General features: G+C 38.0%; 1 protein-coding gene across 7 annotated transcripts in view; it reads left to right on the top strand.

Annotated features, from left to right (window-relative positions):
- Nucleotides 1-18,882, top strand: part of C2CD3 (C2 domain containing 3 centriole elongation regulator) — a 167,537-nt gene that overhangs the window by 61,717 nt on the left and 86,938 nt on the right. For all 7 annotated transcript variants that reach the window (XM_054524808.1, XM_024254765.3, XM_054524809.2 and 4 more), the window contains 7 exons: nt 654-863; nt 1,356-1,468; nt 6,067-6,185; nt 8,703-8,825; nt 11,559-12,047; nt 14,500-14,651; nt 16,924-17,170. In XM_054524808.1, the coding sequence (XP_054380783.1) occupies nt 654-863; nt 1,356-1,468; nt 6,067-6,185; nt 8,703-8,825; nt 11,559-12,047; nt 14,500-14,651; nt 16,924-17,170 (1,453 nt within the window). The remainder of the gene's footprint in view (nt 1-653; nt 864-1,355; nt 1,469-6,066; nt 6,186-8,702; nt 8,826-11,558; nt 12,048-14,499; nt 14,652-16,923; nt 17,171-18,882) is intronic.

Genomic DNA, 18,882 nt, shown 5'->3' with positions numbered 1-18,882 from the left:
ATATATGTATGTGTGTATATATATGTATATATATGTATGTATGTGTGTGTGTGTATATATCTATATAGTATTTTTAAATTTTTTTTTAACCTGGGAGCATAGATTCAAATTACCCTGAATATACACTCTCAAACCTTTAGATTATATATTTTTTTACATTTTTTGAGATTTCTTGTACTATAGGACCAGAATTCTGATAATTAAAGCTGTTTCCAATCCTTGATAACTTGTGAATCAAGATGCTTGGCTGGGCGTGGTTGTTCACACCTGTAATCCCAGCACTTTGGGAGGCTGAGGCAGGAGGATTGCTTGAGTCTGGGAGTTCAAGACCAGCCTGGGCAACATAGTAATATCTCATCTCTACAAAAAATACAAAAATTAGCTGAGTGTGATAACCCATGCTTGTGGTCCCAGCTACTTGGGAAGTTGAGGTGGGAGGATCATTTGAGCCCAGGAGGTCAAGGCTGCAGTGAGCCATGATCGTGCCACTGCACTCCAGCCTGGGTGACAGAGCAATACCTTGTGTCAAAAATAAAAATAAAAAAATAAAAACTTGCTGTCCTCACTTTTTCCTCATCTTGCCTATGCAAACTAGATTGTTTCATGTGAAGCCTGTAGCAGTATGCCTCACTGCTTGTATGAACTCCTTTCAGAAATCTGGTTGAACAACAGATGCTCTCAGAAACTCCAGAAAATGCCCAAACGATGACACTAAGTGTGGATAGACTGGCCCTTTTGGGTAGAACACATTCAGTCAGAATCATCATCGAAACCATGGGAGTTCCTCCAGATAGTCCTCAGATGACCCCTGGCAAAAAAAGCTATGCTGGTCCACCACCTAAGGTGACTACAGCAAAAAAGCGGTATGTCTCTAACATGAGAAAGCTAAATTTGACATTTTTGGAAAGTGTGTCTGATGGTAATAATCAACAATTGCATAATACTGTGATTTGGGATGTGTTTTCATATGCATCATTTAATCTACAGAAATATATTGAATCCCCGCTAGATCCCAAGAACTGTTTAAGTATGGGACTAAAGAAAATTAAGATACAGACTCTGTTCTTACATATCTTACAGTTAGCAGGAGAGAGAAACATTTAAATGGCTATCTGTAACATAAAGCTTTAGGGCCCAAAATAGATGTTTTGTATTAAAAGTGCTGTGGGAACACAAGAAAGGGAGCCTTTGATTCTCTCTGACAGGATTGGTGGAAGCCTTTGAAGAAGAGGTAGGGCCTCTGAGTACTAGAGGTCCTGAAAATAAGATTTCAAATATATGTTGGATTTATCAGACGGAAATTAGGTTTATCGTTTGGTTAGTTTTTAATCATTTTTTTTTGGTTTTCTTTTTAGCACTTTCTTTGTAGAATATCACTTTCCTGTGGGCTTTTCGGAAAGCGGATTGGGAAAGACAGCTTTGATCACTGAGGTTGTTCGACTCGCCTCCAGTAAAATTACAGATGGAAGTAAGAGACACACTGGTTTTCTGCACCTTAGACATTCTGACTTTGGAAGAATTTTTGAATTCCTAATTACTCATTTGACTTTTTTTTTTTTTTTTTTGACATGGAGTCTCAGTCTTTCGCCCAGGCTGGAGTGTGGTGGCGCAATCTCTGCTCACTGCAGCCTCCACCTCCCGGGTTCAAGCAATTCTCCCATCTCAGCCTCCTGAGTAGCTGGGATTACAAGCGCATGCCACCACACCCAGCTAATTTTTGTATTTTTTAGTAGAGGCAGGGTTTCACCATGTTGGCCAGGGTGGTCTCAAACCCCGACCTTAAGTGATCCATCTGCCTGCCTCGGCCTCCCAAAGTGCTGGGATTACAGGCATAAGCCATCACGCCCAGCCAATATTTTCAGGGCTGTGCAACCATCACCACAATCTAATTTTAGAACATTTTCATCCCCCCTAAAAGAAACCCCATACTTACTAGCCTTCACTTCGCATTTCCCTCTTCCCCCAGCCCTAAGCAACTGCTAATCTTTCTTTCCCTATCAATTTGTCCGTTCTGGATGTCTCATATAAATGGAATCATGCAACTTGTGATTTTTGTGACTACTGTCTTTGACTTACCATAATATTTTTAAGTTTCATGTTGTAGTATATATCAGTACTTCATTCCTTTCTATGGCTGAGTAATACGCCATTGCATAGATATACCACATTTATTTATCCTTTTCTCAGTTGATGGACATTCGTGTTATTTCCACTTTCTGGCAATTTTGCATAATGCTGCTATGTGAACATTTGTGTACGTGGTTTTGTATGGACCATGTGCTTTCATTTCCCTTGGGTATATATCTAATGGTAGAATTGCTGGGTCATATGGTAACTTTATGTTTTAACTTTTTCAAGAACTGCCAGACTGTTTTCAACAGTGGCTGCACCATTTTCCCACTAGCAGTATATGAAGGTTCTAATTTGTCTACATCCTCATCAACACTTGTTACTTTCCATTCTTTTTTATTCTGGTCATCCTGGTGGATGTGAAGTGACATCACATTGATTTTGATTTGCATTTTCCTGATGGCCAATCATGTCAAGCATCTTTTCATGTGCTTATTGGCCATTTATATATCTTCTTTGGAGAAATGTCTATTCAGGTCCTTTGTTCATTTTCAAATCAGGCTTTTTGTTATTGAGTTATAAGAGTTCTTTGTATATCCAAGATACAAGCCCCTTATCAGATCTATGATTTGCAAATATTTTCTCCCATTCTGTGGGTTGTTCTTTCACTCTCTAGATGGTATTGTTTACAGCACAAAAGTTTTTAATTTTTATGTGCTCTAGTTTATCTGCTTTTTTTTTCTTTTGTTGCTTAGGCTTTTGGTGTTGTCTTTTTTTTCTAATTTGTTTTAAATATTTCAGATACAGAAAAAGGATAATATAATAGACATTTATGTTCCTGCCACCCAAAATTACAGCCACTTTTCTAATATGTTCTGAGGATAGCTGTGCCTTGGTTCTCCAGTTTGATCTATGAATAGTTAGTTCATCAGTATTAAGTTTATTCTCTGGGAAGTAGTTGGAGAAATAAAAGATGTGGTCCTAACACTCCTACTACATAGTCAAATAACTTTTCCTTTACAGCATAGTAATATAGGATTTTTAAATTTTTACTTTGCTTTGTTTTGTTTCCTTTTTGAAATAGATAATCCATTCACATGGTTCAAAATTGAAAGGTTGCATCCTTGCAGACAATCAAGGTTGTTGCTTTTATATCCTTCCTTAAGCCATTGTAGATAGATAGATAGATAATGTGTGTGTGTGTGTGTATGTGTGTGTGTGTGTGTGTGTGTATATATATATCAGCAAATATGTTTATTCCAGGGGTGTCCAATCTTTTGGCTTCCATGGGCCACGTTGGAAGAAGAATTGTCTTGGGCCACACATAAAATACACTAACAGTAATGATAGCTGATGAGCTTAAAAAAAATCGCAAAAAAATCTTACAGTGTTTTAAGAAAGTTTACAAATTTGTGTTGGGCTGCATTCAAAGCCGTCCTGGGCCACTTGTGGGTTGGACAAGCTTGGTTTATCCCTTCCCCCGCCTCCTGTCCCTCACGTTTCTCAAGTGTTAGTGCACCATACACAAGTTGAGTGTCCTTTCTTCAAAATGCTTAGAACCAGAAGTATTTAGGATTTCGGATTTTTTCAGATTTTGGAATATTTGCATATACATTAATAAAATATCTTGGGGATAGGACCCAAATCTAAACATGAAATTCACTTATGTTTCATATAGACCTTATATGCATAGCCTGAAGGTAATTTTATACAATATTTTTAATAATTTTGTGCTTGAAATAAAGTTTTCACTGCATTTTGACTGAGACCCATCACATGAGGTAGGGTATGGTATTTTCCACTCTGGCATCATATTGGCATTCAGAAAGTTTTGGATTTTGGAGCATTTTGGATTTTGAGTTTTGGGGTTAGGGTTGCCCAACCTGTACATGGTTCTACACATTACCTTTAACATTATATCTTAGGAATTTTTGCATATCAGGACGTAAAGAGGAAACTCACAGATGAGGAAAGAGGAAACTGAGAAATTAATTAAGTAGCTTGTATGAGATCACACAGCTGGTTTATGGTAGAACTAGAATTTCAACCTAGCACCATTTCGATTCCAAAATGTGCCTTAATCTATATTGCTTCTTAAACATTATTATTGTTGTTGGCCACAGTGATTGATCTTCTCTACATTTTTCTGAGAAGGATTATATAGGAAATGTGGAATAAGCATTGAGCCAAGAATTGCAAGACTGGGTTCTAGTTCTGATTATACCACACACTAATCATGTGCCTTAGGCAAAATCACTTTCTTACCTGTGGGCCTCTTTTAACAATAATATGGATTAGACTAGGTATTAATCTGGATCCCTTTCAACTCTTGAAAAAAATCTTCTCTGAGACACTGTTAGCAAGTTATTTATCTGAATTTCTTCTTCACTTACTGCCTTAACTCACTTTCAGTGGTAAAAAATAATGAGCTTAAGAAACAGAATTATATAAGAAATATAGTAACAGTGCAAGAACATACCCAAGTAGTAAGGAGAAATTGAAATAGGATTGTTTGTACATAAGGAATTTTACAGTGTCCAAAGTGCTTTTTCCTTTATTACCTCAGTTCATCCTCCCAGCACACCAATGAGGTGCAGGTGTTATCTTACTTCCTTTCCCAGGTAGGGTAACCAAATAAACTGATCTAGTGGATGTGGGCTTCCTGGCCCCAGACCTTTTGTTCATAGTTCCTGTGCGTTGATCCACATAGCAAGGTCCAGATCCTGTCCAACAGTGCCAAGAAAAGTGTAGAGTCGCCAGTTAATATGGCCAGAGATGAATAGAGAGATCAGTAGGTTAAAATGGGCCATTTGAATGAATGCTAGAAATAGCAGATTCTCTTCATAACTGGGCCTCTTGTGAAGATTCTTCAGATTCATGATCCATTTTAATGGCCTTAGCAGTGAATGGACAGGAAGATCATTTTATAGGTGATAAATTGTTTCTGCGGTGGTAAGTAATAGTAAGTAATAGAACTGGAGCTTAAACTTACATCCTTTGATTCTGGTCTCAAATTATTTTTATTTTATTTTATTTATTTATTTCATTTATTTATTTATTTATTTTTGAGAGAGTCTCACTCTGTTGCCCAGGCTGGAGTGCAGTGGTGTGATCTAGGCTCACTGCAAGCTCTGCCTCCGGGTTCACGCCATTCTCCTGCCTCAGCCTCCCAAGTAGCTGGGACTACAGGTGCCTGCCACTGCGCCCAGCTAATTTTTTTTTTTTTTTTTTTGTATTTTTAGTAGAGACGGGATTTCACCATGTTAGCCAGGATGGTCTTGACCTCCTGACGTCATGATCTGCCCATCTCGGCCTCCCAAAGTGCTGGGATTACAGGCGTGAGCCACCGCACCCGGCCTCAAATTCTTTTTATTTACCAGTTAAAACTCCATAGCCATGAGCACAAACTCAAATACCACCATCACTTTATCCACTTACACTTATAGTTATAGCAGAAACCCCTTCCTTTCCACCCAAGAGACAGACTACTTCGCCTGACACTACTAGCTAACATCAGTACCTGATACCTTGTTTGTGACAGTGAGAGTGTCCAGAAGATAAGCTTATTTTTGTATTATAGTTTTTTATTGCATTCTTCTATGTATCCCTCATTGTTCCACCTCCAGCCAGCCCCCTTCTTTTAGTATACTACCTACCAACTAGTCTTTTAAAAACAGTCCTATTACCTAAAACCCAGTGAAGTATATGGATATGTCTCCTTACACATCCAGTACTCATATGATTGACATTCATTTCTCATAGCAAAGCAGAGCAACATAGCACTGCCTGTCTTCTGTGTACTATCTCCAGGGTTTTCTCTTTGTCCCTGCTCATTCAATCCTACAACCCTAGCACTTTCTGTGAAAGCACACTGACTAGATTTCTGCAGGAGATTTTAATTAAATTTGAAAGGGAGGCAGGTGGTATCAAGGCATGAATTGATGATGACTTCAGTTGGGTGGTGTGACATGTCTGTCTGTCTGGTTCTCCTTACAGAGGTGAAGTTCCAGCAGCGATTTGTGTTTCCAGTACAGTTTGGTGGCCCAATGATAGAGCACTGGTGGAATTCCAACCTCACTTTCCAAATTTATGTAAAGAAAACTCCACAGAAAAAGGTACTTTGAGTGATTTTGGCCTTTGCCTTACCTTCACACTAGGGATTTGGAGCATACCTAAAATTATATTCTTGCCTAAACTAGGAATCTTCAGGTGCAGGCAGTACTAATAATCCATTGTTATTATTATTATTATTATCATTATTATTATTACTACTACTAATCTCTGCTGTTTGTCATGGGCCAGATATAATACTAAAGGCTCTACACAAGCACACTATCAATTTTAATCACTACAACTCTGTGAATTAGTTACATTATTATATTTGTTTTACAGATGAAGAAACTGAGATTTAGTTAACATGTCTAAGATCACTCAATCTAATAAAAAGAGCCAGGACACCATCCCAAATCTGCTGTCTTTAGATCTCAAGTTCTTAACCTCTTTATTGTGCTGTTCCCTTCTAGAGAAAGGTAGCTATATTGATACAGGCTATTAGCCTTAATTTGAGATTCTACTTCCTGTTTGCAGGCAGAATACGTAAGGTATCCAAGCCCAAAATAATATAGTTGTGAGTAGCAGTTTTGATCAACTAATTCCAGTTTATAAAATTGCTTGCAGCTGGCATAACATAAATCAATAAACTATAACAAGCAGTTTTTACTTCCTTCAATAAAAGATTAGTCTTTATAATCTTTTGACCTCTTATTTGGTATGGATAGCATGAAGAACATCTTGTTTTCTTTTGTTTTTTTCAGAAGACATATACAATACAGGTCCTTTTTGGAAAATTATAGCAAAATGGGAACGGTGGGAAAGGCACATCATTTCATAACCTCAAGATAAACTCTATTAGCATTTCAATGTATTTACATTGAATCATTTTCCTATACCTAATTAATGGCATTTTTTTTCTTTTCTTTTTTTTTTTTTTGACACAGTCTCGCTTTGTCGCCCAGGCTGGAGTGTAGTGGCGCGATCTCAGCTCACTGCAAGCTCCGCCTCCCGGGTTCACGCCTTTCTCCTGCCTCAGCCTCCCGAGTAGCTGGGATTACAGGCTCCCGCCATCACGCCCGGCTAATTTTTTTCTATTTTTAGTAGAGACAGGGTTTCATCATGTTAGCCAGGATGGTCTCGATCTCCTGACCTTGTGATCTGCCCACCTCGGCCTCCCAAAGTGCTGGGATTACAGGTGTGAGCCACCACGCCCGGCCGGCATTTTTTTTCTAATTATAAAAGAGTTTTACATATTTTTGTAGAAAACTTGAAAAATAATTTTTAAAAGGCAAAAATTGCCTGTAATTCTGTCATTGTTAACATTTATGACGATCTGCATTGTCTTTTTCCAATGAATACAGTATGTTGTATAATTTTGTATGTAGGTTTTATTCTTCCTTTTTATCATTTAGCATCTTGAGGGTTTTTATTCATTTTTCTTCAAAAATATCTATTTAATGTTTTCCACGTAATTTTCTAAGTATTTGAAGGTTTATGATATATTTGAATTAAACCCTTTTATCAAACATTATAACAAATACAGTTAATATTATTAGAAACTTTTAGTAAATGTCATTTTAATAGCTACATGTTATGCCATCATATGGATGTGCTATATAATTAGCTTAATAATTCCTGATTATTGGACAACTAGGTATATCTCATTGTTAACTACTTTTAACATATACATATTTGTGTATAAGCTTTTTGTGCATTGTTTCTTATTTCTTTGTGTGTGTGTGTGTGTTTGTGACACAGTTTCGTTCTTGTTGCCCAGGCTGGAGTGCAATGGCGTGGTCTCAGCTCACTGCAACCTCAGCCTCCTGGGTTCAAGCGATTCTCCTGCCTCAGCCTCCTGAGTAGCTGGGATTACAGGAACCCGCCACCATGCCCAGCTAATTTTTTTGTATTTTTAGTGGAGACGGGGGTTTCACCATGTTGGCCAGGCTGGTCTTGAACTCCTGACCTGAGGTGATCTGCCCGCCTCGGCCTCCCAAAGTGCTGGGATTACAGGCATGGGCCACCGCGCCCAGCCTGTTTATTATTTCTTTAGTACAAATTCCCAGAAATTGAATTACTGGGCCAAAGAGCATAAATATTTAAAGCTTTTAATATTTGTTACCAAATGTGCCATCCAAAAGCATATTGCCAGTTTATATTTCCAGCTTTACTCATATGACAGCCTCTTGTTTCTCCATAGCCTTGATAGCATTAGATATATTAAATTTTACAATTTCCCTAGTTTTAATAGCAAAAATTTGTGACATCTAAATTTTATTTTTTATTTTTAATAGTGAAGTTGAACATTTTGAGTAAGAATTAACTCTTAGTGATAGAAAAAGATAATCTTCCAACCACTTTGTGGCTTATAAAACCCTCTGTAATCTTATAGAGAGAAGTAGCAAAAGCCAGAAGAGAGACCAAAGTATGACAGAAAGTGGGATCTCAGAGTTGTCTTAGATAATTAAGCTTTTTTCTTCCTGAATGGTTTCCTTTATAAGCTATCATATGTTGTCACTTTAATTAAGATCCCCTGTGGCTTCTCTTTAATTAACCTAAATGTTCTCCTTCTTTCTCAGCCAGAAGTCATTGGATCTGCATCACTTTCTTTGCGAGCTGTCATTCAATCAGAGCTGCTTTCTTTCAGTGATCAACTTCCACTGCAACAAGAAAATGGTCAGTCTCCATTTGGCCCCCTCAAGGTATGTAGATAATACATTCAGAAAGTCAGAAGTATTGGCTGAGTATGCATTATTGGCTGGCACTGAGGATATAGCGGTGAACAAGAAAAGCAAGGTCTTTGATCTTGTGTAGCATCTCTTGAAATAGAACAGTGGAAGTACTATGAAGGAAATAAATGGTATGATGTGATAGTGAGTACCTGCGAGAAAGCAGGAGATGGTGATCAGGGAGGATCTTTCTATGGAGGTGGCATAGAAGGTGAGATTTGAAGAATAAGAGGAGAAAGTAAAAAACACAGAGACCATTCCAGAGAGAATAACAGGTGCAACAGCCCTAAAGCAGGACTGGGCTTGGAGTCATCAAGGGATAGAAAGTTGCCAGAGGATAGTGAGCAAGAGAGAGAGTGGTAGAAAGTAGGATTGAACAGTCAGGTAGAAGCCATATCATCAGAGCTTTGTTGGTAAAGGTAAAGAGTTTAGATTTTAGCCTAAGATCCAAGGAAAGGATATTGAAGCATGGGACTGACATCATCTGATTTCCATTTTACAAGATTACTGTGTGGAGAATAGACTGCAAGAGGAAAGAGGGAAATGGACTGTGGCATTAGTCCAGAAAAGAGATGATTGATAGTGGCTTAGACTAGAGTAATTGAAATAAAGAAGGAGAGAAGTAACTAAGTGTGCCTGGTAGAATGAATTCTGGTATATAATTCATTGGAGAGAGGGTTATTTCCTTGTATTCAGGTGAGTTAGGATTTCTTAGATGACAGAATCTGAGTGTGTGGCTTCAGTATAGCTTTGTCCTGGTGAGTTTTAAAAGTCAGCCGGGTGCGGTGGCTCAAGCCTGTAATCCCAGCACTTTGGGAAGCCAAGGCGGGCAGATTGTTGGAGCTCAGGAGTTCTAGACCAGCCTGGGCAACATGGCTAAACCACATCTCTGCTAAAAATACAAAAATTAGCCAGGAGTGGTGGCACACACCTGTAATCCCAGCTACTCGGGAGGCTGAGGCACAAAAATCGTTTGAACCCAGGAAGCAGAGGTTGCACCATTGCACTCTAGCCTGGGTGACAGAGCAAGACTCTGTCTCAAAAGAAAAAAAAAAATCATCACAGCCATGCCTAAAACATCCTGATGGCTCCCAATCACCCGAAGGATAAAGTACAAGGCTTAGTATATGACCCTGGCCTACCATTTTAACCTTCTCTCTTACAGCTTCTCTACCAATAACTATGTCACTCTATGTAAAGAGTCAGTAAGGTATCATGCTGGTTCATGCCTCTGTGTTTTTGTTATTGATTATCATACTGCCTTTTCTTCTTGAAAGCCTTCTCTCTCTTTTTGGTCTTAGTAAATACCACTTTGCTTTAAAGACTTACACAATTATTATTGCAAAAAATTAACATCATCTACTCTTTTGCTATCCAAGTTATAGTTTTTGCCTGCCTGGTTCATTCTGGACTACGAAGTTTAAAATCAGAAAGGGGTTAAAAATAGGATTGATCAACTAGAAATTTTTTCTGTTCTGGCTCTTTTGAGAGAAATACTATTCTGGATAGATTGCTGTCTATATTCAATAGAGTAAAAGAACCTTGCTGTGTAACACTTAGGATTTCAGATCAAAGAAACAGCAAGAACCTTTTACCCCTAGTAAGTGAGTCTCCTAACAGTTAGTGACCACTTCTGTTCTTCAAATTCATCATTTATCCTGCATCCCTTTTCTTTTTTACTTTTTATTTAGACTTTTTTTATACCCTTTACTGAGACTCCCCAATTCTTACTATTTGTCACATTTTCTTTATAATTGTCTGTCTGCCTCTTCTCTGTCTCTCTCTCTCTTTCTGTCCCTTTATCTCCTCCCCCCATACATGTACATACACATTTTTTTATGAACTATTTGAGAGTAAATTGTACATCATGCCTCTTTCCCCCTAAATTCTTTAGTTTATATTTTATGTATTTCCTTAGAACAAGGACATCATCATGCATAATACTCTAGAGTTATAAAAGTCAGCATAGCATTGATACTATATCTGCAGTCTATACTGAGATTTCACCAATTATACCAGTGCCTTTATAGCAAATTTTTTTTTCTAGTCCAGGATTATCTATTGCATTTTGTCAGATCTTTCTAATCTCCTTTAGTCAGGAACAGTTCTGCAGCCTTTCCTTATTTTTCAATATGCTGATATTTTTAAGTAATGCCAGTTATTTTAAAGAATGTTCCTCCACTGGGGTTAACCTGAATCACTTATTACTGTGATGATTGTCAAATGGTGATTTCTAACTCTACCATCTCTTTTGCGTTTATTAATTGGCATTCTATATAGAGAAGCTGTTTCTTCTCTCATATTTATTTTATATCAGGATGGATTCATGGATTCTTATTCAATAGGTTATAATCCATTACTGTTATTCATTCTGATGCCTAAGTTGTCCTAGATTTAGCCAGTGGGAGCCTCTTCAGCTGGATTCTGGGTCCTTTAAACATATCTCCATTCTTTTCTGGGAACTTTCTTATATTCTGGCATAACTTGATCTTCCAGGCTCATCTTTTGTTATTGATAAATCATCTGTCTAGTTTTTCTTAGTCTAGCAGGTTAATGTATATGCATTCTGTTAATATTCTTACTATTAGAGTGTTTGAGGATGAGTTAATTCATTTCCTAATAATCTGATGTTATTTCCAGCCTCAAAATTCTAATTCCGGTTCTAAAGGACATTCTTATTGACTCTTCTCCTTTTGTGTTTTATAGGTAACCATGGAGCTTATTACAGATAACAAAGATTTCACTGGTATCAATACCAAGTTAAGTGGCAACACCCATTATACCCCACTTTGTGCTCCTACAAGTCCAAATAAGGCACTACCAGAACTTAACCAAGATATGACCAAAAATCTACAAATCTTAAATCAAATTCATGAGGAAACTGCAAAGAAAGCACAGAACTTGGTGCTCCCCAACCAAAAGTCACCAAGCCCTGTAGCACCACATCCTTCAACCTTTGTAGCTACACCAGCCTCCCATAATTTAGTCAATCAGACAAATAGGACAACAAAAGAGAGTGCTTTGCTGTTGCATGTGCTGTTGATGGTGCCAGATGGGAAAGATTTTATTAGTGGAGAATCTGAGAAACAATCACCATGCAATGTTTATTTAAACTGTAAACTCTTCAGCACAGAGGAAGTCACCAGATCTGTCATCGCATGGGGCACAACACAGCCGGTCTTTAACTTTTCTCAGGTAACTGTACATTCCATATCCATTAGAGGAATATAGGGGTGAGAGACAAATGCTTCCCAAATTATTATTTCGTCTTAAATCTAGAATGTTCAGACTAGAAGGAACCTTTGTAATTATCTGGTATACAGATTCAGTCCCACTATTGGATGGGAAGAGGGAAAGGCATTGTCAACATTTTAAAACTGTTTGTCTTTATTTCTATTCTGTCTGAGTTCACATGGTTTCTTACTGTTTCTTTTGCCTGAGTTTTGGGATTCTATTCCTTTCTGCTTTCTCTAGACTTTGATTAGTTAAACCTCCCCATCTTTCTCCAATCTCTCCTTCTTTATTATTTTATTTTATATATTTCTCCTCACATTTATTCTTCTGCCTACTTCAGTATTCATCTTAACTTGATTTTTCTGTGTAATGTGGTGCTTAAATTGTTTTCTTTCTTGGTTTTTGTAACTTTACTGTCTTAATTTCTTCCTCACTCAAAGCTGTTCTTTTTCAGTCATTGGGCCAGAAGGAAAACTAGGAAAAGGGTGGTAACCCCAGTACTTCTTCCTTTAACTGTTGGTGCTTCCACTCATTACTCTATTGCTGGCACTCTTCCAAATCAACTCACTTTTCCCCATGGTCATCACATCTATCCACACAGCTTCAGCACTCATTTTTATGAAGATAACTTCCACGTCTACATTTCTATATAAGCCAGACATTTCCTTTTAGTTTGAGATTTCTATATCTAACTGCCTGCTGATCATTACCACCTGGATATCTCAGAAGCAGTTTACACTTGGCACCTAACACATTGCCTGGAACGTACTGGGTATTCAATAAAGATGTGTAAATGAAAGAACGAATTCAAACATGTTCAAATCTGAATTTATCACTTCTTCCAAATCTGTTCTTCCTCTTTTTGTCTGCCCTAATTCAAATTATAATTTACTCAGGCACCTAAGTAGAACCTGTTAGTTGTCCTTGACTCTTTCTTATGTAATTACTTACCAAGTCTAATAGATACTACGAACTTAATTATCTGGAACACATCCCTTTACCTTCACTGTACTGCCGCTGTTTCCATTCAAACCTTCACCCTCCTTCCAAATAGCCTTCAGACTGGTATAGCTGTTTCCCGGCTCTTTTTATGTCCATTTCCTCCTTTATGCACCAATGAGAATGACCTTTCTAAAACACTAACCTGAACATTTTACTTCCCTGCTTAAAGCCTTTCCGTGATTCCCTATATCCTTCAAGATGGAATGTAAATCTTTGGCATCCAAGACCCTTTGAAAACTGACTGTATGTACTTCTCCAGCCTCAGCTCCTGCCACTCTTCCCTTTATACTAGATAGCCCAGCTGTGCTCAGCTACTTAGATTTTCCTGAATATTCTCTTCTCCTACTTCTGTATCTTTATATGCACTCTTTCTTCTGCCTTGAATTTCCTTTAAGCCTTCTTGACACCACTTAAGCAGAGCTTTTTGTATCAGTTAACTCCTGCTCAGCCTTGAGATTTAAGGTTACTTTGTCCCAGAAGTAGTTGCCTGCAACTTCCTTATTTGGAGGTTAGGTTGCTGTTCTAGTTTTACCTTTTTTGGTTTCAAGGTACAGAAATGTGTTCAGGATATAAACACTAGGTTTGTATCCACCTTGTGTTTCTTAGGTGGATACAAAAGTAGCTCTGCTCTGTTTTCTGGTGTCTTCCTCTCATCATCCCTTTTCTAATTTCACCCTTTTTGCCTCTCCTGTTTTCTATTGGTTTCAACATTGGGGCTTATTGACCTTCTACTGTTACAGTTGTCCCTACAGCTTGGGTTTCTTCAAATTGGTGGGCCCTTGATTCTACCACTAATTTGACAAAGGTGCTTTTGGCTTAGATCTCTGATTCTCTTTGTGACTTGTCTTTTTCAACTATCAACTGGCCAATTCTGGAGTAATTTTATGTTGAAAATCCAGAGGAGCAGTTGGCTTTGCTCTTTACTGTGACACCTGTTGGGCAGAGCTTTTGGCACTTGACCATTTTATTAAATGCTATCCAGCCAGTGAATTGGCTGCCCTTTGATAAAATACTCAACTCTTGTCAAGTCAGTAGCATACTTGTTTCAAAAACATCTTTCTTTCAGTGGGGTTTACTAGTAGATCACTTTGCCTTAGAAAGGGTTGGACGAGTTTGGCAGGCACCATGTTTGACATATTTAACAACCTTCTCTGTGTCCTCAAAGCTCCACCTGTATGAGCTTTGTCATCAGAGAACTCACTGTTTTGTATCTGGCCTTTATGTGTTAGTCTCTAACAGCAGACTGCTACTTCTCTTGAGGATACAGAGTAAGTTTTATTTGAATGTCTTTAGCTCATAACACTGTGTGTTAACAATAGGCTTTCTGTAAATGCTTATTGAATGAAAGTATAAATTAATATTTGTCTCAGGTATGAGTTTTTTGTTTGTTTTGGTTGTTCCTCTCTCTTAGGTGATTCCTGTCTCTCTGTCTTCCAAATACCTGGAAAGGCTTAAGAACAATGTGATGGTAATTGAAACTTGGAATAAGGTGCGGAGCCCAGGACAGGACAAGCTGCTCGGGCTGGTGAAACTTCCCCTCCACCAGTTTTACATGTCATTCAAGTAAATAGGACCTTTTGGAGTATTCTTTATTGTGCATCTTTAACTTTGTTTGGACTGAAAAGGAATTCTTTTGATTTGCAAACATGAATAGCCCAGTAATCCCTTGAAGGACTTTTTCCAGTTTCAACACAGTTGCTGCTCTTTCTCCTATTCTAAAGCAGTCTTACAGATATTGCTTACCATGTTTCAGGCACTATGCTAAAAACCTTGCAACATCAAGTCATTTAATCTTCTTGACAACCCTCTGAGGCAGGTACTTCTATTTGCTTTTTTGTACAGATGAGTTAACAGAGATTCAGAGAAGTTAAATTACTTGTCACATACATCATAAAGTGAAGGATTAGGACCCAAGATAGCATGGCTCTGGAGTCCACACTCTTCACCAAAAAACTCTATTGCCAAAAGTTACCACCTCATAAACGGTAGTTTACCGTTCTGTCACGGAACTTCAGTATTGTTCACATCAGCTATTTGCAAGTTTTATATTGTGAATATTATCTTTTAGACCTTCAGATTTGATTGCTCCACCTCACTTTTAACACATAGGTGGGGTATTGATTAACCTGAAGGTTATTTCGTTCCTCAATACAAACTGTTTCTTTTTTTTTTCTTTTTCTTTTTTTTTTTGAGACGGAGTCTCACTCTGTCACCCACGCTGGAGTGCAGTGGCGCGATCTCGGCTCACTGCAAGCTCCACCTCCTGGGTTCACACCATTCTCCTGCCTCAGTCTCCCGAGTAGCTGGGACTACAGGCACCTGCCACCACACCTGGCTAATTTTTTGTATTTTTAGTAGAGACGGGGTTTCACCGTGTTAACCAGGACAGTCTCGATCTCCTGACCTCATAATCCGCCTGCCTCAGCCTCCCAAAGTTATGGGGTTACAGGCATGAGCCACCGCGCCCAGCCCAAACTGTTCCTTTTTAATTTTGACTCAAGATTCTGATTTTTAATTATTTTAGCACTGACCTCTTTCCTAGCAGCCTTCTCATAGTTCTGTGTTTTAAATGTTGTGTTTTACATTTTACAAAGAGCACCTTTGTGGGCATTAGCTCATTTGAACCTTACTATGACCCTATAAAGTATTGTTATTATCCCTATATTACAGACGAAGAAATTTGTCCTTTAACTTGCAGAAGTCACTTAACCTCTCTGACTCTCTTTTCCTCATCTGTAAAATGAGGGTGATAGTAGATTACCTATCTCTCTTGTGGAACAATCATGAAGATCTAGAGAGAAAATACATGGATATGCCTTCTGTGAACAGCTAAGTATTAATACTTACAACAGTAACATTGGAAATCATGGCCAGGCTGGGGAGTCCTGCTGGAATCGTGGATGCCACTGTCTGCTGTAGGCTATTAGTTTTCCTTTTTATCTTAAATTATGATGTTAGTTTGGTCTAGTGTTACACTTCTTCCACTTCACTTCTCATTCCATTAGATCTCATTCTTTGCTCAGAGTGTGTAAAATAATAGTAGCTACCAGTTACTGGGCATCTTCCATGTACCAAGCATCATAGTTGGTATTTTGTATGTTATCTCAGTTTAGTCCTAACAACCACCCTTTGATGGAAGTTTTTTCATTGTGTACGTTTTAAAAATGACAAAACAGACTCAAAAATGTTAAATGAATTGCTTGAGTCACACAGCAAATAAGTGGCAGTGCTAAGATTCAGCATGGCATTATAAATCATTTATCAGAGCTTGAATCCCAACTTAACCTCCTACTAGTTGTGTATCCTTAGCTAAGTTACTTAACCTCTTTAAATTTGGCTTTTCTCATCCATTAATAGTGGATAATACCAACCTTTGCAGCGTTAAAAGGATTAGAAATACTATAAAATGCCTATCACATACTAAGCACTCAGTAGATGGCAGATATTGGCAATATTATCCAAATCTTATCTGTCAGACACCAAAGTCCACATTCTTCCTAGTAGACCACACTTCCTCCCTGTAAAATAATGCAGTTTAGCAAAGCTCCATGAGATACTGCTGAAATCACAGACACTGGACTTGGGTCCATAATGCTACAGAGACATATCAGACACATTCCCTGCCTTCAAATTGCTACATTTTGAACTTCTCTGCCTGGTAATTTTTATTTGGTAGGTTACTGACAGATGCACACATTTTTTAAAACCACTATTACTTTTCCAGTTGCAAATCTATTTTTAACAAACTGAAAAAATGAGTCAAGAAAGAAATGAAACAACTCTATGACATGATTGATGCTTGTTATTTGCTTATTCACAATTTCTCCCCCTCTAGAGATCCTAAGATTTCTCGCCTGCTGCTGGATGCCCAGTACCCAGTTGTTGCTGTCGACTGCTACATGCCTGTGATTGATGTGTTTTCAGGCCACCAAAATGGGAGTCTTCGAGTCTTTTTAGCTATGGGTTCTTCAAATCAAATAATGGCGCTACAAAGATTAAAGAATGAAGAAGGAACACTCCCTCCCTTCAGCCCTAGGCCAGCCCATTTCCTGGACCAGCCAACTGCAGCATCTGTTGCTATGGTAGTAAATGCTATGGTTTACAAAAAGTCATTATTTCATTTTCTCTTGCATATTTTAGTGAATTTATTGCCCAAATCCTTTATTTCTGTAATGAAAGGCTCAACAAAAGAACATAACGTGCACTCCAGTGCTTCCTATAAATCAAAGGAATCGTTGGTAATTTTCTGTTATGATTTAAATGGATCTCTATGTCCCTCTTAGCTCCCTGAATTTATAAAGAAAATCCAATCGAACAACCAAATCTTAATTATCTAATTTACTAGCTTAATTGCCTTTAAAAAAAAATTGGGAGTGGAGAGTGATCCCAAATGTAAGCCAGCAAGATCTTATTTTGCTTATTGGTTGAGCCCATGCTGGAAAGTCATCGTGAAGTGCTTGCTTATCTACTAGTAATTTAAAAGTAATTTGTTTTTGTATGGTGCTGTCCAGTTGAGAAAGCACATTGACATACATTCTCATGTTTATTTCCCTAACAATTACCTGAGGTGGGTCATTGTTATTCTGTTTTATAGATGATGAGACAGAATCAAAGAGGTTAGGTTACTTGTCCGGGGTCACATAACTAAGAATGAGAGAATTGGGATTCAGACACAGGTCTTCTAACTTCAAGTTCAGTCTTTATTGTACTGTATCATGTACTACTGTATCTTCTATTTGTTGTCTTTACTAGTACAGCCAAATCTCAGTATCCATACCATTTAAGTATGTTATATTCTTAAGTCTGAACCCAAATGACAAATTTAAATGTCTCTAGCAGGGAAAGAACTATTAGGAAAATAACTTTTAGCAAGTTATGGTTTATTTGTATATTATGAACTCCAAATTTTTCTTAGTTATTTGTTAGATTTTTTTTTTTTTTTCGAGGTGAGGTCTCGCTCTGTTGCCCAGGCTGGAGTGCAATGGTGCCATCTCAGCTCACTACAACCTCCACCAGCTGGGTTCAAGGGATTCTCCTGCCTTGACCTCTCGGGTAGCTGGGACTACAGGCACCCATCACTGTGCCTGGTAACTTACATATTTTTAGTAGAGATGGGGTTTCACCATATTGCCCAGGCCAGGCTGGTCTCGAACTCCTAACCTCAAGTGAACCACCCACCTCGACCTCCCAGAGTGCTGGGATTACAGGCATGAACCACCACACCTGGCCAGTTATTTCTTAGATATTATTGTTTGTCAATAGATAATTGTATTTTTCAAGTTGAAAATTACATAAAAGCACAAATAAAGAAAAACCACATTAATATCCCCAAGTCTGTTTAGGCGTTGTATGGCTGTCATCTTGCAGTGTAGACTCAGATTTTGTTAAATTCCATAGTAAAGGTTAGAAAATGTTTCTCACTACGTGCACAGAGGAAATCCTTGAAAGATTTACCTGTGGGATTAGATGTCTATAAAAACAATTGTTTTTCCTCCTATACTCATGCCTCTCATCCAATTCACCATTTGCAGAACTGAATATCAAATTGCTATGATACTATAAGGCCAAATTAAGTAGCTGTTGTGACTCTGAGAGATTTTTTTTTCCCATTTTTTTTGCCCGAGGGAATCAAATTGCAAGTTTACTGTTTTTCTAAGGAAAATTTTTGAGCAGATATTGCTAAAATATGCTTTCAGATTTCAAACCAGAGACCTAATACAGTCTCTGTTCTAGATTTTTTGGATTAGTAGTTAAAATGTTAAACATATGTATATCATATAGTCTCAACTCTTAT

This window comes from Pongo abelii, chromosome 9 (assembly GCF_028885655.2).
Source record: "Pongo abelii isolate AG06213 chromosome 9, NHGRI_mPonAbe1-v2.0_pri, whole genome shotgun sequence".
Classification (NCBI taxonomy): Eukaryota; Metazoa; Chordata; class Mammalia; order Primates; family Hominidae; genus Pongo; species Pongo abelii.
Note: the sequence above shows the minus strand (reverse complement) of the source record. Positions and strands in the feature narration are given on the sequence as shown.